Source organism: Archocentrus centrarchus, unplaced genomic scaffold (assembly GCF_007364275.1).
Source record: "Archocentrus centrarchus isolate MPI-CPG fArcCen1 unplaced genomic scaffold, fArcCen1 scaffold_58_ctg1, whole genome shotgun sequence".
NCBI classification, from domain to species: Eukaryota; Metazoa; Chordata; class Actinopteri; order Cichliformes; family Cichlidae; genus Archocentrus; species Archocentrus centrarchus.
Genome location: NW_022060279.1, coordinates 888192 through 908741, shown reverse-complemented (window position 1 = coordinate 908741; position 20550 = coordinate 888192). Strand labels below are relative to the sequence as shown.

Below are 20550 nucleotides of genomic sequence, written 5' to 3'. Positions count from 1 at the left end.
AACAGTCAAGCCAAAATCTGGTAAAATGGAAATTGTAGTTAAAGAGTCAGTTAAAATCCCTAACTCAGTAATCATAAGTGGACTTACCAACAGTGAACTTGATGAAGAAGTAGCAACTTACCTTTCAAAACACGGGTCAGTTAACCGCCACATCTGTATCGATGATCCGCATTCTGAGTTTCATCAGCAGATGATAGCTGAGTTCAGTCATGTCAGTGCCATGAATACCTTAAATCCCCTTTTGCCACTTACTGTCCACTGCTCTGCTCAGCCTGAAATCACATTTGAAATTAAGAGTTTATCTGAGGTGTACGAAGCAAATGTGCGGAATGTCACTAGGACATATATGAAACATCTATCTGAGATGGCCAGTCTGAGTGGACACTCGCTGGAGGATGTGCTCAAAGAGGGGTTAGCCAATCTAACTGTGTCCTCTCAATCCTCTCAGCTGCCAGTTTCTGCCCCGGCTAGTAGCAGTGAAACAGGCTCACATACACAGGGTGACTGTTCCCCAAATAAACCCCCTGCTGATTCTTCACAATGTGATGATCCGACCCCAGCCTCAAACCAAAACCTGACCGATCTTAACTTACCAACACAACTCCATCCCACACTTGATCTTAATCCACCAAGTGTTCAGCGAGTTGTGGTTGAACACGTAGTGCGCAGTAATGAAGTGCCTTCACACTCACCCATGCCAAGTAGGTGTAGAGCCTTCTCCGGACGCATTCCCCGCCCACAAAATGAAGCAGATTATGATACATGGCGCACCAGTGTTGAAGTTCTCATGAGTGACCCAGCGGTTCCTGACCTAAACTGCACACAGAGAATACTTGACAGCCTTTTACCGCCTGCTGCAGACATTCCCAAGCATTTAGGCCCACATGCCAAACCCTCTGAGTACCTGAAAGTGCTAGATTCTGCTTATGGAGCTGTCGAAGATGGCGATGAGCTCTTCGCACGATTTATGAACACACTTCAGAATGAAGGGGAAGGACCATCTGCCTATTTGCACAGATTACATGGTGGTCTGACAAAAGCCATGCGGCGTGGGGGTGTCAGGGCATCAGAGTTTGACAAGCAGTTGTTAAGGCAGTTCCTTCGAGGCTGCTGGGAGGACAGTCTTATCAACGACCTCCAGTTAGGACAAAAAAAAGAGAGTCCACCTTCTTTTTCAGAACTACTTTTGCTTTTACGAACCGAAGAAGATAAGCAAGCGGCAAAAGTCAGCCGTATGAGACAACACCTTGGTCAGAACAAACCTGCTTCAAGTAATCCAAAGCAGCGGGTCATGTCAAACACACAAACAGTGAGCACCAATAAATCAGACTTTGATGTGTTACAGAAACAAATAGCTGATTTGAGTGCGCAGCTGAACAGTTGGAAAACGGAAAATAGGAAACCAAAGTGTCAGACAACTAATTCCAAAGTCGAAGCCCGTCCCATGGGGAAGAAGGCTTCAGCCACACAGAGCCTTGCCAAAACCAATGCAAAACCCCGTCCTTGGTATTGCTTTCACTGTGGTGAGGATGGCCACATTGCCTCTTCGTGCGAAAATGAACCAAACCCGTCCTTAGTTGCGACAAAGAGAAAACTGTTGAAAGAAAAACAAGCCAGTTGGGAACTTTTAAACAGAGCCAGTGATGCATCCCATTTAAACTGATCCCAGCCTCCAGTGCGGGACAAGTGGGGGCTTCAGGAAACAATTCTCGTCCCAAACCACGAGAGGTCTCTCTAAAGAAAGCTGAGTCAAAACCACAGTCTGTTAACCTTCCAAAGGGGTTGGTGGGATCCAGAACCTCTGCTATTGTCATTATTGCTGATAAAGAGGTGAGCTGTCTTTTAGATACAGGATCGCAAGTGACGACAGTACCTCAGAGGTTTTATGAACAGCACCTCTCCGACTTACCTATAAAACCACTGGGTGATCTCCTAGATGTAGAGGGCGCTAATGGCCAAGCTGTCCCTTATTTAGGCTATATAGAACTCTCCATCACTTTCCCAAAGGAATTTGTGGGTTCAGACATCAGTGTCAACACACTGGCATTAGTCATTCCTCCTTTGCGAGCTGAAGCACAAGCGCAAGTGCTGATAGGCACAAACACTTTAGACACGCTTTATACTGACTTTCATGAATCCAGAGCAAGCTTTCAGCCGGTCCCTTATGGTTATCGAGCACTCCTCAAAATTCTTGAGATGCGCCAGAAAACATTCAGTAATTGCAGTCTTGGGTGTGCAAGATATAAAGCTAAACATCCAACTATAGTGGGAGCAGGACAGACAGCAGTTTTGGAAGCCTCAGCGTACATTCCCAGTGCCAGCACAGAGAAGTGTGCGGTTATTGAACAGTCATCAGACTCTTCCTTACCCAGTGGTCTGCTTGTGTTGACTGGTCTTGTAAACCTACCAGAAAAGCAGCCTTGTAAACTGCCAGTTGTTGTAAAAAATGAGACAGATCACGACATTGTTGTCCCTTCAGGCCGTGTGCTAGCCGACATTAATGCCGTAACCCGAATCCTTCATAAAGAGCAAACAGAGGTGTCAAACCCTGCAGATCAGCCAAAAGGTCCTACTCAATCTGGAAATATTCATTTTGAGTTTGGAAGTAAATTGTCTGCTGAGTGGAAAGAACGTGTCACAAAATTGCTCAATTCAATGCCTGAAGTGTTTTCACAGCATGAGCTGGATTTTGGGCACACAGACAAAGTACAGCATCACATAAAGCTCAGTGATGAGACCCCATTCAAATCCAGACCCCGACCAATACATCCCCATGATGTGGAGGCTGTAAGAAAACACCTCCAAGAACTACTCGATGCAGGGGTAATACGGGAATCTGAATCCCCGTTTGCATCTCCAATCGTAGTTGTCAGAAAGAAGGATGGGTCAGTTCGTTTATGCATCGATTACAGGAGGCTAAACCTCCAGACCATAAAAGATGCATACGCACTCCCCAATCTGGAGGAAGCATTCTCGGCTCTGGCAGGATCAAAATGGTTCTCGGTCCTGGATCTCAAGTCGGGATACTACCAGATCGAAATGTCAGAGTCAGACAAACAGAAAACAGCCTTTGTGTGTCCCTTGGGGTTCTGGGAGTTTAATAGGATGCCCCAAGGGATTACCAATGCACCCTCCACATTTCAAAGACTCATGGAGAGGTGTATGGGTCCGCTGAACCTCAAGGAAGTCCTCGTCTTTATTGACGATCTCATTATTTTCTCGTCATCCCTCGAAGAGCATGAGCAGCGCCTGAAAAGAGTCTTGTTGAGGTTAAAAGGGTTTGGGTTGAAATTGGCACCTGAGAAATGTAAATTTTTCCAGAACTCTGTTAAGTATCTCGGCCATATAGTATCAGAGCGTGGTGTTGAAACAGATACAGAGAAAATCAAAGCCCTAACAACCTGGCCCATTCCTACCACCCTTAAGGAGCTAAGGTCGTTTTTGGGTTTTGCTGGGTATTACCGGCGATTTATCCAGGGCTACTCCAACATTGTAAGGCCGTTGAATGAACTAACCGCTGGTTATCCACCATTAAAAAAGGGGAAGGCAAAGTCCCCCAAGCAACAAAGCTCTGTATACCACAACCCGAAAGAACCGTTTGGCCAGAGATGGACTCCAAAGTGCCAAGAAGCATTTGAACAGATCATTTGCAAACTTACCTCAGCCCCAGTGTTGGGCTTTGCAGACCCCAAACTCCCGTATATCCTCCATACCGATGCTAGTACCATTGGCCTTGGTGCAGCTTTGTACCAGCTTCAGGATGGACAGTTGAGGGCCATAGCATTCGCTAGCAGAGGACTTTCAAAAAGCGAAATGAAATATCCAGCCCACAAGTTGGAATTCTTGGCCCTTAAGTGGGCCGTTACTGAAAAGTTCTCAGACTACCTGTACGGTACAACTTTTACGGTAGTGACTGACAGTAATCCGCTGACGTACATCTTAACATCTGCAAAGCTAGACGCGACGAGTTACCGTTGGCTGTCAGCTCTGTCCACTTTTTCATTCCAACTCCAATACAGGGCTGGTAAGCAAAACGTAGATGCGGATGCATTATCTCGTCGGTCTCATGGCAGTCCAGGTGATGACCCCATTTCACAGAAAGAAACTGAAAGAATCCGACAATTTGCTCTTACTCACCTTAGTAGTGATGAGACTGAAACAGTCCCTAGAGAAATCATACAGGCTATCTGTGACAGGCACACCGTTACAACTGTAAGCCATGGTTCAGAGTCACACACCTGTCCAAGTTTCGCTCTAGTTGAGTCTTTAGCGCTACATGCTACAGCTGTCCCTGACACTTTTGAGGAGGAATACTCAGGTGGTCTTCCTCTTGTCCCACCTATTACAGAGGAGGAACTCAGATGGAAGCAGAGGTTAGACCCTGCTCTTGATGCTGTAATCACTCAGTTAGAAACTGGTCAGACTCCACCTTCCAGTCTTAGAACAGAACTACCCGAGCTACCTCTGCTACTGCGTGAACTCAATCGTTTTGAACTTCAAAACGGAGTTCTCTATCGCAGACGACAAAATGGTCCAGATATCTCCTTTCAACTTGTGTTACCTGAGGAGCTGAGACCCATGGTTTTCCAACACCTCCATAACAACATGGGGCACCTGGGAGTTGACCGTACTATCGATTTAGTCCGGACCAGGTTCTATTGGCCAAAGATGCAGGTATCAGTTGAGAAAATGATCAGTACATGTGAGCGTTGTGTCCGCCGGAAGTGTAGACCTGAAAGGGCAGCCCCTCTTGTGAACATTCAGGCAAGTAGGCCCCTTGAGTTAGTCTGTATGGATTATCTATCTATTGAACCAGACCAGTCTAACACAAAAGATGTACTAGTTATTACTGATCACTTCACTAAGTTTGCAGTGGCTGTCCCTACACCAAACCAGCGCGCCCGTACTGTTGCAAAAGCTCTCTGGGAGAACTTTATTGTTCATTATGGTGTCCCAGACAAACTCTTAAGTGATCAAGGCCCAGATTTTGAATCAAAGACAATAAGTGAACTATGCGGGATCACTGGCATGAAAAAGATACGCACAACACCGTATCACCCCAGAGCCAATCCTGTTGAAAGGTTCAATAGGACACTTCTCCAAATGCTTGGTACTCTAAGTGACAATGAAAAGTTGCATTGGAAAGAGTATGTAAAACCTCTAGTACATGCATATAACTGTACCAAGAATGACGTGACAGGCTATTCACCGTATGAACTCATGTTTGGAAGGCAGCCAAGGCTCCCCATTGACCTAGTATTTGGCTTGCCTGTTAATGCTCAGAAGAAGTCACACTCACAGTATGTCAGTGATCTGAAGCATAGATTGGAGGAAAGTTTTAAGATTGCAACCTCAAACGCACAAAAGAACGCTGAGCATAATAAAACACGCTTCGACAAACAAGTGGTTGACTCAACTCTCGAAGTGGGTGACAGAGTCCTCGTTCGTAATGTCAGACTGAGAGGAAAGCATAAGCTGGCAAACAGATGGGAGAATGATGTTCATGTGGTCCTGAAGAAAGCAGGTGAACTACCGGTCTATGCAGTTAAACCGGAAGGGAAAGAGAGACCAGTCCGAACACTACACCGAGACTTGCTTCTCCCTTGCAATTTTGTACCCACCGCAGATCTAACAGAAAGGAGTTCCCAGAAGCCGCAGACTAAGCGCAAGACAAGGCAAACTGTTGTCGAGGAGGGTGAGAGTGACTATGAATCAGAGTCAGAGTACTCACCGATACCTACCTGGATACCCGTGTCCTCTTTTCCTTCTGCCAAACCACCTGAAATGTCGCCAACTCTTGTTGTACCCACCGAACATGTCAACTTAACTGAACGATTCCCTAACACCGAATGTGACAATCCTACCGAATGTGACAATCCTACCGAATGTGACAATCCTACCGAATGTGACAGTCCAACAGACAGAGACAAACAAACGGAGAAGATCAAGGAATGTGAAAACTCACCTAATGGTGTAAGCTTACCTGAACCTGGATCTGTGGAACATGATATTCAAGTTGAGGATCCTATGGAGGAAAACCAGCAGACTAGTGAACAAGTTCTGCCAAATGGAAATGTGACACTGTCAGAGTGTCTCAGTGAACAGGAAACAGTTATTGTTGAGCAACCTAGTTCATCTGGTTCATCACTTAGCTCTCAAGAAACTCAAGACGTCCCTCGTCGATCTCAAAGGTCACATCAGAGACCAGAAAGGTTGCAGTATTCAACATTAGGTAACCCCTTACTGCATGTTGTTAATGCAGTGTTTAATAGCCTAAATGAAGCTATTGCAAACTCTATGCAACAGCTTAACCATTCGAATGCACAGGGACGTGCATACCATCAAAGTGGGGAGGGTGTAACCCACATTTAAATAGGGCTTTAATAAAAAATGCCCTTGACCCTCATAAACACTAAAAATGCTTTTGGTTTAACAGTTATGTTTTATTTATGGTCGATTTTTGTTATAATCAGTAGCTGAAAGGAAAAAAACACATGCATCGCTTTAGCCAATGGGCTGCTGCCTAGTGGCGCATTGCCCCGCCCACCACTTCCTTCGCGGGGGGCGGGCTTTCCTCTGTCTTTCCGGCTGCGACTCCGATGCTGAGCGAGCTGTTAAGGAAAAGGGAGACGGAGATTCATTGAAAAAAGAGCACAAAAAGCGATATATAGTAAGTAGTTAGCAACGTTACCAATGCTAAGCATGATTTTGTGCATATAAACTGCTGGAGTGATGCATTGAGCTCACGAATGTTAACTCGATCGGTTCCCTCTGTATTTCTGGTTGTAGAGAGTCAGAGGTCGGAGGCGGCGCCATTTTGTGTTGCGCTGTCCTCTCGTGAGATCGGTGAGCAAATTATTTTACTTGTTCCTGGCTTATTTGCAATTTTTGAGTTCAGTGTGAGTAAAGTATTTTAAAATTTATCAAAGAAAAAGGTTTACAATAGTAAGTTCTGTTTTTTATTAAGAATGTGATTGAGATTGTAAATATTTAATCTTTTGAGCCTGAGGAAACAGTTAAAACCCATGCTACGGTTATTGCATTTTGCACTAATTCATTTTAAATTGTATACATGGTTAATGTTACTTTTGCTAACAAATTGTGAATTGTGGTTAATGAAAACTCATTGTACTTCATGACGCTGTCGTTGACAGGTCAGGTTTTTTTTTCTTTTCCTTGATTTGTTTTATTTGTGATGTGATGGCGAGCCAATCCCACAGACGAACCAGACAACTTCTTCCCGTGCTGCCCTGCACAGTGCGGTAGGCCAGCTGCGACAAGGATCTCTGCCACACCATTCTGCACCTGCTGTCCTCTTTCACACACACACACATACACTGACGTTCCCCTGGACTTCTAGACGCTTTAAGGACTTCTACAGACCCAGCACACTCCCACAGGCAGGAGGCGGACCTGGTATGGACAGATTGGAAACACCCCTCCAAAATAAGGTTCTGTTGCATACAGCTGGTGAGATCGAAGCAGTGTGATATTTGTTATTGGAATGGTTTTGTTTTGAACTAAAGCCTAAGTTGTGAATTTAGAAGGGTGCACCCGGGAAAATTTTGAAAGTGACTGTGATTGTAAAATAAGATTACTGGTACCGAAGAGAAACTTTTATTTAAAATTTATTTTATTTGTTACAATATGTTTTCTTTAAAATACACAAGCCGGCAACTTTTCAAAACCATAACCTGTGTTCGAGTCTCATTCTTTTCACACCTCCTTCCTGTGGCCGAACCTTCTGGCCCAAATCAATTAAGCTTCCTTACCTTAAGTCTTGGAAGGAAAATCCTGAGGTGAGATTTCTCTATAAGTAACTTAGGTGGTTACACTTGCCTTTACTGTGGCTGCTATTTTCAGAAGAGAAGCGCTTGAGGCAAGACTGTGTGCAAAAGTCTGCCTGTACAGGCATTTTGGATTTACTCAGGTTATGTTAGTCTAATATTAAAATTTGTTTGATCCAAAATATGTGTGACAAATGTGCAAAAAATCAGCACACAAAGCTACTAATGCAGTGAGCATAAATGAGCCATTATAGCACACAATCAGACTCAGTTACAGGACTTTGGTCAAGTTTGCAGAAGCAAAAGATTTCAACCATCTGCTGTTTTTAGTTGATAACGTCAGAGGTCCTGAAGAGTCAAGTAAGATCTTCTTTAGTGCGACACAGACAAGCTTTATCTTATCAGTAAAAAATAACAATGAAACCTTCAAACCTAAGTTGTTATTGTCCCCAATTCTTAAGTGCTTAGCCATAGAGCACTTTTTAAAACTTCCACTGAGAAAAATATCCCCAAATTCAGTCAGTAACAGTTTCTTACAACTGTGTGGCCAGAATGAGAAGTCATGGACATGGATGGGTTTTGAAACACAATAAGAACTTTTTCACAGGTATTTCCTGAATTTTAAATACAGTAAGTCAATGAATCAAATAAAAGCAGGGGACAGTATAGCTCATCTGCTTTTATGAGTGAAAAAGGCTACAGGGCGGTCTAGAACTACCAGACTTTCATTACTATTTCTTAGGCAGTAGATTGCAGTACATTTCAAAGTGGATCAAATCAAACTCATTAGACAGCCCATGGCTGGAACTAGAACAGGCACTTTGTGGGAAAGTAAAAATCTCAGAGCTACCTTTCATTAGCCCCAGTGTTAAGCATAATAACTGATTTAAAAGCCTTAGTTTTACCACCTCTCTGACAGCCTGGTGGGAATTTAAAAAAAAATAACCAAGTCTTTACTTAACCCATGTAAACTAACACCCACTGGAACACTCCAGATATTTACCAGAAAAAGAAAATACTGAATCTTCTGTTATGGCATGATGAGGGTATAAATAATTTAGAACACATTATCCAAGATGGAAACTTTATTACATTCCAAGAACTTATATCAAAATATGGAATTGGCAAAAGTAAATTTCTTGAATATCAGCAACTGAAGTCCATCCAGCAGGGAACAGTTAATCTCAGTCAACTGAATTTAGAAATACCTCCATGGATAACAGAATTTCTAAACCTCTGTACCCCTAAATTGTTATCAAAATTATATAAATTATTACTAAAAACTGATGATTCAGTTTCCCTCCCAATTACAAAGTGGGAGTGTGATCTTTCTGTCAGCCTGGATCAAAACGTCTGGACAGAAATATGTTTAAATATCTTCAAAATGACTAGAAGTCCCAAATGACAACTTATACAATATAAAATTCTCCATATAACGCACTATACTGGATAAAGGATGTTCCAAATGAGCCTTACACACTCAAACATATGTTTACTGTACAAGCAATTTGAAGGAAAACTATATGCATGCTCTGTGGTCTTGTATGGCTGTTCAGAAGTTCTGGCAGAGGATATGTGAAGACCTATCCACATGGTTTAGCTGTCATGTCCCAGCTTCCCCCAGACTATGTATTTTAGGTGACCTCAGTGAATTAGTGATGGAGGCAAATATATCACACATAGTTCTTACTGCCTTACAGTGTATCACAAAAGTGAGTACACCCCTCACATGTCTGCAGATATTTAAGTATATCTTTTCATGGGACAACACTGACAAAATGACACTTTGACACAATGAAAAGTAGTCTGTGTGCAGCTTATATAACAGTGTAAATTTATTCTTCCCTCAAAATAACTCAATATACAGCCATCAATGTCCAAACCACCGGCAACAAAAGTGAGTACACCCCTAAGAGACTACACCCGTAAATGTCCAAATAGAGCACTGCTTGTCATTTCCCCTCTAAAATGTCATGTGACTCATTAGTGTTACCAGGTCTCAGGTGTGCACAGGGAGCAGGTGTGTTCAGTTCTGTAGTACAGCTCTCACACTCTCTCATACTGGTCACTGAAAGTTCCAACATGGCAAAGAACTCTGTGAGGATCTTAAAGATGAATTGTTGCTCTACATGAAGACTGTTATATAAGCTGCACACAGACTACTTTACATTGTGTCAAAGTGTCATTTAGTCAGTGCTGTCCCACAATTCGTGGCAGTGCCACAGTGGGTAGGCGCTCGCCTTGCAGCCGGAAGGTTGCAGGTTCGAGTCCCTGTCCCTGCGTTGTGTCCTTGGGTAAGACACTTAAACCACATTGCCTAACGGTAGCGCCGGTCTCTGGCTGCATGACCGCAGATGCTCGTCTCTGGATGAGTGATCCGGAACAATCATTTTGTTGTGTGCCTTGTGCAGACAATGACAATGAGGTGAATCTAACAAAAGATATACTTTTGTTACATTAGATTACTAAATATATGCAGACATGTGAGGGGTGTACTCACTTTTGTGATACACTGTATGTATCACTAAGAAAACTACCCTCATGAACTGGAAATCAAAAAATAAACTGTGTGTTTCTCAATATAGAAATGTATTAACAGATCACAGTTTAGAGAGAATGTCTGCTTCTTCTAAAAACCAACTGGATCAATTTGATTCTCTCTGGTTCCTACTGATCAGCTCATTGTGGGGTAGTTGGGGTGGACCGGGTAATGTATTTCCAAGTCAGGCCAGTTTGTCTTGTCTCTTGTTTATGTCTATTGTCGAGTGAATGGGTGTCTGGTGCTGAGCAGGCTACCCTCTGCAGTGGGGCGGTGGCGCTGATCTCGGGTACTGCAGTGCTGCAGGGTGCTGTCGCCGCGGGCCCCGGGTCCACCTACCCTGTGCCAAGGTGTGGGAAATCAGGGTGCCTACTGAGCCAGTGGACAGCTGGCTCTTTCTTCCCCGTCCTATGCACCCCTACCCCCCTCCACACACACACACACACACACACACACACACACACACACACACACACACACACACACAGACTACATATCACTCACACGTGCAGGGTCTTGGAGAGGCCATGTGCAGAGCCACACGGCCGCATGTGGGCAGTGTGGGCGAGCACTGACGACCAGCAGTTGGGTGCTCGTGGCACCACTTTTAACAGCACCCTATACACCTCACACATTCACAAACATGAATACACACAGACATGCACACACCCCTCCACCACGATATGGTGCCGATTTGCGGAGGAGGTCGGGAGCGTGAAATTGTCCCAAATGTCTTAGTATGCTGATGTATTAAGACTGTCATTCACTGGAACCAGCTCCTGAAAAACACCCCCACACCATAACCCCCCCTCCACCAAACTTTACACTTGGCACAATGCAGTCAGACAGGTACCGTTCCCCTGGCAACCACCAAACCCAGACTCCTCCATCTGATTGGCTGATGGAGAAGTGTGATTGATCCCTCCAGAGAACACGTCTCCACTGCTCTAGAGTCCAGTGGCGGCGTGCTTTACACCACTGCATCCGACGCTCTGCATTGAGCTTGGTGATGGAAGGCCTCTGCACATTATGCACCTCAGCGCTGATCCTGCTCTGTCATTTTATGTGGCCGACCACTTTGTGGCGGAGTTGCTGTCATTCCCAATCGCTTCCATGCTTTTTTTATAATACCACTAACAGCTGACTGTGGAATATTTAGTAGCGAGAAAATTTCATGCCTGGACTTGTTGCACAGGTGGCATCATGATATCATGATATCATGATATCATAGTTCCTGAGTGTGATCCAGTCTTTCACAAATGTTTGTATAAGCAGTTTGTATGCCTAGGTGCTTGATTGCATACACCTGTTGGGAGGAAGAAAGGGTATCTGGAGAGAACCTTCACAGACACAGGGAAAACATGCAAACTCCAAACTGATGGTGGATTTGAACCCAGGACCTTTTTGCTGTGAGGCAATAGTGCTAACCACCACAGCATCGTACTGCCCTAAAATGATACAATCAGCATCAAATATAATTTGTTTGTTTTTAAATCTCGTATTGTGCTGTTTCTCTCAGACATTGTACCTCTGCAGTATTTTGGAGGCCTGTTCCAAGGTGATGTCCACTCCAAGTTTATGCAATGAGTGCTGGATCTCCCCCACATCGATTCGCCCTGCAAGATAAAACAGAGAAGGCAAACACTGTTGTAAACAGCAGCAGGAGGCGACAGAACTGGTGCATTTACTGTGTGTGTTTATCACGGACACACCGTCATTGTTGTGGTCAAGGCTGTGGAATATGAGCCACAGTCTTTTCTCATGGGTCCGCAGGTAGTGAGAGAACTCCTGGAAATCCAGCAAACCATCATGGTTGATGTCACTCTCAAGGACTATCTGTCAGCCCAGAGAACGAGAGAGCACATACTTTGTCAATCAGCAGAGTATACAAGGAAGTAAAGACAATGACAGGTTAAAATAAGGATGTGTTTATTATGTGAATCACATGGGGTCAACGTGGGGTCAAGGTGCGTAAAGAGTGAGGAGAAGGAACTGTGCTTTCTGAGAAGGACAAGGTGCATCTTACCTGGCTGTGGAATACAAAACTCATATTTACAGTACTCATTTACTGTTTACTTTTCAGGCTTAAAGTGAAATAGTTACTAGAATAATACATTCTGATATAACTAGAAGAAGAAGTAGAATAGAACTTTATTGTCATTATACATACAACGAAATGAATCATTATACAACAAGTTATATAACGTCACTCCGTCATAATATAACGAAATTGCATTCAGATCAACCATCCAGAGAACAGACAAGACTAACATAGGGAGATGGGTGTCTGCAGCCGCTGCCACACTGGCACCGCCGGTACAATCAGTCCCCGGAAGAAAGGAAACAAACACACATCACGGGGTAGTTAGGTTAAAAAAATTCATCAGGGTCCAAAAAAACACCTTAAGCAAAGCATATTTGCACATTTAAAACCAGGATAACAATATGGTAGAGTAGGGAGGGCGGGGGGGAGGGTGGGGGCATTGTGGAGCCAGATGCCAGCTCCTAGCCAAAACAGTCAGATAGTGATGGAAGTTCATCAGCGGCCGTGGTACACCAGATCCAGCTTCACAAATCACAGAGAGGGCTGAGGGGAAGAGCGACCGTCACACATAGTCCTGGAGAGATATGATTGCCAGCCCAAGGCCGGCCAGGGAGCCGAATTCCTGTTGTTTTGGAACAGGCTGCTTGTTTTTTTTCCAACAGCCTTCAGTCTCACTGGGGAACCATTCAGTAATCCAATATTCCAAATTCATTAGTTACCGTCCTCACCGTGCAGAACCGAACCTTATCTCCAGATCTAATCCCTCTCGCCTGCGAGCACGTTCTCAGCTGGACTACGTGTCCGTTTTATGGCTCAGGTCCACCAGGCTCTGAGTCTGAGTCTGTACAGCTCGCAGGCTCCCCTTTCCCTGATCTCATAATCGAAAAAATTCAGTCAATGGTGTTTAGGGCCCAGTTTGCCAGATCCATGATGCTCTTACTCTTATTCTTCTTAGGACAGTGCATGAGAGACGCTCTTACAGCAAGCAGGAGAGATGGGGAGGACAGGGAGGCAGGAGAGAGAGAGAATGCGACCGTCCCTGTCAGAGAGCAGGAGGAAAAAAAACTACTCAGTGTTTTGTCATATATTGCAGCACACTGTCGCAGATACTTTCCCACTTTATTATATTATAATGGCCCAGTGAGCTTCTCAAAGTAAAAGAACAATAAAATCCTGTAGTGCTGAAAGCTGTTCAGACTCTTTCTGACTGGTTGATGGTATGTTTGTCTTTTATTTAGAGGATGATCTGACACGTTGGAAAACTTTACCTGTATCACTCATGCGCAGAGCTGCCACCATTAAAATGATGGTTTTGTTCTCACTGATTCCTAATAAACCTCATGTCACTTGGTTTAAGTCACTAGACTCAAACATCTCAAAATTTCTAACCATCACGAATATGTTTAAAAACTTTACAAAAGCCAAAATGCAGTGGTGGTCTAGAGCTACCATATTTTTTATCACTACTTCTTAGCCAATAGACTGCAATATGTTTTAAATTGGATCAAATTAAGTTCATTAGTCAGCCCATGGTTGGACCTAGAACAGAACTTTACACAAAAATAAAAATCTCAGCTCTGCCTTTCTTTAGCTCCAGTATCAAACATCATAACTGCTTAGAATAAACTCCTCTCTGACAGCCTGGTGGGAATTTAAATAAATAACTAAGTCTTCACTTATCCCTGTAAACTGACACCCATTTGGAACAATTCAGATATTTGTCAGAAAAATAAAGTGCTGAATTTTCCATCATGGCATTATAAGGGTATAAGAAATCTAGAACATGTTATTCAAGATGGAAACTTTATTTAATTCCAGGAACTTATAGCAAAATATGGAATGAACAGCGGTAAATTTCTGGAATATCAGCAATTGAAGTTCATCATAAAGCAAAGATTAAATCTCAGTCCACTAAATTTAGGAATACTTACATTGGTAACAGAGTTTTTAAATCTCTGTGTCCCTAAATTGCTATCAAAGTGAATTAGATATCACACACATAGATATCATACATCACACATAATTCTTACTGCCTTATCCATCACTAAGAAAATTATCCTCATGCATGGAAAACGATTTATGATTTATGTGCTACACAATATAGAAATTTACTTCTAGACCACATAGTCTGGAGAGAATGTCTGCCTCCTCAAAAAATCAATTAGACGAATCTGATTCTCTCTGGTTCCCACTGATCAATTCCATTACATAATGGGGTGCTCGGCTGTGGTCTTGTCTCTCATGTACCTTATAGATGGCTGGGGGTGGACTCTGGGGCTGTGGGCGCCTGTTGACCTCATGGTGCTGGAGGCCTGGGGCTGACGTTTCATGGTACCTGTGGGTCTCCCCTGATTGGTGGTGGTTTTGTGCTTGGGTGGGTGTTGTCTTGCAATCATGGGGTGCTTCTAGTGGCAGGTGCTGGCTCTGGGTCATGTGACCAGCCTTTTCTGTAAATGTCCGGGTGTGAGGTCTGGGGCCCTGGTACCGGGGGAGTTCCTGGTTGGATCCCTTAAGAAAGTTCTGCCTGTCATTGCATTTGACCTGATTCAAATAGTAAACTCATCCCTCTCATCAGGTGTTTCCCCCAGGCTCTAAAAACAGCAGTTATCAAACCACTGTTAAAAAAGAACAATCTGATAAATCACTATTGCAAAATTACAGACCGATCTCTAACCTTCCATTCATCAGCAGAATTATTGAAAAAGCTGTATTTCAACAGTTAAATAGCTTCTTAACAATGACAAACTGCTTTGATGTTTTTCAGTCCAGTTTCCGTGCTCTATATTACTAAAGGGACTGGAGAACTGGGTCGGACTCTCAGACACAGAAATTAACTGGTTCAAATCCTACCTAAAGAACAGGAACTTCTTTGTGTCAACAGGCAACTTCTCTTCAGAGCGGACAGGAGTCACATGTGGAGTACCCCAAGGTTCAATCCTGGGACCCCTTCTGTTTAATATCTACATGCTCCCACTAGCTCAGATTATAACAAGTAATAAGATTAGTTATCATAACTATGCAGATGATACACAGCTCTATATCACGCTATCACCAGGTGACTCAGAACCTATCCAAGCACTGAACAGATGCTCAGAACACATCAATGTGTGGATGTGCCAAAACTTTCTCCAGCTGAACACAAACAAAACTGAAGTTATTATCTTTGGACCTAAAGAGGAACGATCAAGAGTCAGCACGCAGCTTCAGCTACTACAATTAGAAACCTGTGAACAGGCCCGAAATCATGGTGTAGTAATGGACTCAGACCTGAACCTTCAGAGACATAAAAACAGTTACAAAGTCGGCTTTCTACCACCTGAAGAACATTTCTACAATTAAAGGACTAATGTCTCAACAAGCTCTAGAGAAACTCATCCATGCATGTATCTTTAGCCGCACTGATTATTGCAACAGTATCTTCACAGGTCTGCCAAAAAAATCAATCAGACAGCTGAAGCGAATCCAAAATGCTGCTGCTCGTGTTCTCACCAAGACTACAAAAATAGAGCACATCATCCTGGTTTTAAAGTCCTTACACTGGCTACCTGTAGCTCAGAGAATAGACTTTAAAATACTTGTATTAGTTTATAAATCGCTGAACGGTTTAGCACCACAATACATTAAAGACTTACTATCATTGTATCGACCTTCCAGAACACTCAGGTCTTCTGGTTCCAGTCTACTTTGTATCCCCAGAACTGGAACCAAACATGGAGAAGCAGCTTTCAGTTTTTATGCACCTTTAATCTGGAACAAACTCCCAGAAAACTGCAAGAGAGAATGCGACCATTTTTTTTTTTCTCAGCTCTCAGCGGAGACGGTCGCACTTTTCTTCTCTCCCCAGCACTTCCTTTTTCCCCTGCTTTGCTGCTTTAGAGCCTCTCTTCACACAACTTCCGAACTGGAATTTATAATTATGGATCTGGTCAGCTGGTCTCTCAACACCATTGTTTTTGATCAATTTTTCACCATGAGGAGATTGGGGGAAGGAGAACCTTATTCCCTCTTATCAATTGACATTCCAGCTGGCTACGTTATGGATTTCTGTGTGGTGTGGAAGATGACGTGCCTGGCCATTGTCAATGGAATACACACACATTTGGCTTATTGACACTGGGGTTTCTCTGAATTGGACCGGGAGATACCTGGTTTGTCGTTGCAATTCAGGAAGTCTAGGCAGCTGTCTGGCCTTGGTAAGGCTGCTCACGACGGGAACGCAGGAAGGTACAGACTCAAACTCAGACTCTGTATATCTGGAGCAGATTCTGAGGGGTAAGATCTTGGAGATGTATGTATCTGTTTCTGCACGGCGAAGGAACGAACCAAGAAGATTCGGATGAATTGGATTTTTCGCCGCAAAGAGGTGCCAGTAAGACTGAAGGCTGTCAACAAATGAATCAGTACAGTCTGAACCAAAACAAGTCATAGAATCAGGAATTTGGCTCCCTGATGTTCTTGGACTGCTGTTTATCAAATTGTCTCCGGGATGTTTGTAAACAGATGCTCTACCCCCCCGCCGTCCTGTCTTCTTCTGACCTGTGTTGGACTGATCTCCCTGACCTAGCTGCTGATGAACTCTACATCTTATCAGAACTGTTAGCTGAGGAGGGAGTTTGAGTCAGCCCCACAGTAGCCCCCCCCCTCGCCTCCGCTGGCTCCCCTGTCCATCCCTCCCCACCCTAGTGCTCCCATGCTATATGTTTCTGCCCTGTCGCAGAGGTTTTTGTAACCTTATACTGTGTATGTGTGAATGTATACAAAGTATGAGATGATTTTTTTCCTCACTCATCCCTATATGTTTTCACTATTGTTTCTGTCTTTTTAATGGCAGCGCCTCCAGAAGGGGGGCAGCATGGCCACAGTTCACCTATCTCCCCATGTTTGTTCTGTTTGTCTTCTTGGATGCGTGTTCTGTTAACTGTAATTTCACCATTGTGGGATCAATAAAGTATCATCATCATCATCATCATCAAAACAGCTGAAACACTAAATTCCTTTAAATCAAGGCTGAAAACCCACCTGTTCAGAGCTGCCTTTGATTTATTGTAATTGATTGATTGATGTTTTTAATGCTTTTAATGATCTTTCTGCACATTTGTTTGATGTTCTTATGATGTAAAGCACTTTGAACTGTCTTGCCGCTGAAATGTGCTATACAAATACATTTTTACTTACTTACGTTTACTTACTACACAATCAGTAACAGGTGCCACCACCTAGTGGTTGGGGGAAACATTTATCTTAGCATTGTTTCTATTAACTTAAAATTACAGAGAGACGTTTACCTTTAAACGAACATTAAGGACTCAGTGCTGTTGCTCTCAGACTGACAAAAGTGATGGAGCTTCATGACGGCTGCCAAACTCAAAAATTAAAGTAAAAGTAAACAACACATGACAGGATCAACAATGTGTTAAAATAGCCACACGAAATGTAACTAACAGTTTTAGCAGTTTTCCCACAAAATGTTATCTCTGTCATCCTGACAGTATGCTGCTTGATGAACCAAACAGCCTCTTCACAAACAAACGGCACAACATAGAAGAGCCAGGACAAGACTCAGCTGTACATCTGCATCTAAAGGTCAAAGGTCACTCTTTGAGGATGCCAATGTTCACATTTTGGACCGGGAATACAGATGGTTTCAAAGAGGAGTTAAAGAAGCATCTTTGTCCACTGTGAATGACCATCATCGAACAGAGGAGGTGGATTACGACCCCCATCTACAATGTCCTGAGCTCCGTTTCCATGCACCTCAACCCCCACTCACACCTTGCTTCAGGTGACCTCAATAGATCACTTGATAGAATGGGGCAAAGTCTCACATTAGTTTCAGCCAAAACCACTGGTTGCAATGACCCATGTCTTTTTTCACACTTTGGCACATGCGATTACGCACATTAACAACAGTGGATCAATGAACACCTCCAGGAGACAACCCCCGCTGGAGTTTAAACATCTGGGTTTCTCCACCATTTGGTCTGAGAACTGAAGAAACCTTTTGGATGAGAGGTGGAACATCTTCAAGAAACGTAAAGAAGTCTAGTCACCTTTTTTCAAACTCCAGAAATCCCAATCAACTGAACTTAGAAATAGCTACATGGTAACAGAATTTCTAAATAACCGTAGTCCAAAAGTGTTATAAAAAATGTATAAGTTATTGTTAAAAAGCTGATGATTTGAGTTCCCTCTAAACTGCAAATTAGGAGAGAGATCTTTCAATCAACCCAGACAAAAACTTCTGGACAGAAATTTGTTTAAACACCTTCAAAATGACTAAAAGCACCAACTCACAACTTGTACAATCCAAAACTGTCCACAGAACACACAATAAAGGTTCTACAAAACAAACGTTCTAGGAACATTCCTAGAATGTTCTCCAAAGTATAACCTTCAGAGAACCTTCAGGGAACGTTCCCTGTTTGCTGGGGCAGCTGTTGGACTGTCCAGCAGAAAGCTCTTATGTGAATAAAAAATAAATAAATAAAAACTGCTCCAGCATCATGATTTTAAAAGTCTGTGGCTTCCTTCAGTTTAGAAACAAAACTAGAGGGCATCCCAACTTGCCTCTGAGTGCACTCCTGACAGCACAGGCTGTTTGGATGGTCCTCAGGGGTCCAGACCAGCCCAGTAAAGTCATCGTGGCCCCTCATCTGAATTCTACTGATACACTTCAGTTAAGTGGTTCATACATTTGGTAATAAATCTCCTGTATCACTGCTAAGTTACTGCAGTGGCAGCTCTGTTTAATTATTCGGTTCACAGTTTAGTGCTTCAGCAGAAATCGTGGTGACCAGCATGACTTTGGGAAGTCCTCCTCATGTCAAAGTAAAAAAGGCTCATTTCAGTTTTCATTTCAGTTGGAAATGTTTTTCAGACAGTCAGCTGTCCTGGTGTGTGGTGATGATGGTGGTAATGCCTCCTGTTTGTCTCCCGCTTTGTCTGGCAATCTAAAATAGGTATTTTTGTACTTTCAGAACTGTGGCTACATTTCTCTGAGTGTACCACTGTATATGGCTGTAAATATGCATAACGGGTTTGTTTGTGACTTGAGCCGTGAGCCGCTGTTAAATCTGGTTTCCCGTCCAATTCATATGATCTGCTGCCGACCCTGAACCCTGAGCAGGACTTCACGGACTCACAGAGATAAAGATCAAATAAAGGCCCGAGATATGGAAGAGAGCACCACCTCCCCACTCTTTACGATCCTTCAGATAAGTTGACACTTTTCTTTTTCCGTCATTACACACACACACACACACACACACACACTAATATATATATATATATATATATATATATATATATATATATATATATATATATATATATATAACCTAGTTCATGTACCGTGCGCGCCTGCGCAGCATTAAAAACACCTGCTCACCTCCTCAGCCTCTCTGCTTTGTAAACCCCGAGCTGCCAGGCCGATCTTCAGCTCACTGATGTCAACCCTGCCATCTTTATTCAAGTCCAGCTGCTCGAACAGCTCCGCATACCTCCTTTCTCTGTCAAGCTCCAGAGACGCTCCGCTTTCTCCGATCTCTTCATTTCCTCCGCTGCGTGAAGGGACGCTGGACCGCTCCTCGTCTTCGTCCATGTGGAGGAGAGAAAGCCGGGTTTTGGTGCTGGTGGCTCGGCTGTTTCGCAGCCAAGCATAACACTGTGAGAACCTGAACGACCGCGCGGTTTTACTCAGAGAAACTGGTACCGCTGTTGCATATTAACAGGTAGATGGAGGAGAACGGAGTGTGCGGAGAGGAGCGTCCCTTCCAGATGGATGGATGCGGTTTAGACGAGCTCTCGTAAGATTAATCCCCGTGTCAGTCACATAGCCCCAGCACGCGCTAATCCATAAACTCATTCGGTTGAATTAAAGTTTCCGTCAGAGTACGAGCTCGTGAATGAACCGCTCATTTTAGCGCAGTGTACTTAAAAACGCAACTGTGTGCGTGTGCGAAGAGCTTGCATGTAACATGAGACTAGCGCTGCCTCCTACTTGTACTTTACAGATATACGGTCGAAAATTTCAAACCAGCCCGGAGGGAGGGTGAGTAAAATGCGCTCAGCCTACCCCCGCATCCATCGCGCACCGATGCGCTCGGCATCTTCAGAAGTTCACAGAGTTCCCTCGATTTTCTGCCGCTCTGCAGACAGTTTGCATTTCAGTATTTTACAGA

At 43.6% G+C, this 20550-nt stretch overlaps 1 protein-coding gene across 2 annotated transcripts in view; it reads right to left on the bottom strand.

The window, feature by feature from the left end:
* LOC115777595 (calcium-binding mitochondrial carrier protein SCaMC-3-like) overlaps window positions 1-20316 on the bottom strand; it is a 33658-nt gene extending 13342 nt beyond the window's left edge. The window contains exons 1-3 of one of the 2 annotated variants that reach the window (XM_030725505.1): window positions 19758-20316; window positions 12039-12162; window positions 11855-11942 (exon numbers count right to left, since the gene is read on the bottom strand). In XM_030725505.1, the coding sequence (XP_030581365.1) occupies window positions 11855-11942; window positions 12039-12162; window positions 19758-19970 (425 nt within the window). In that variant the 5' untranslated portion in view covers window positions 19971-20316. The remainder of the gene's footprint in view (window positions 1-11854; window positions 11943-12038; window positions 12163-19757) is intronic. The other variant, XM_030725504.1, reaches the window with a different exon arrangement.
* Window positions 20317-20550: the final 234 nt, after the last annotated feature.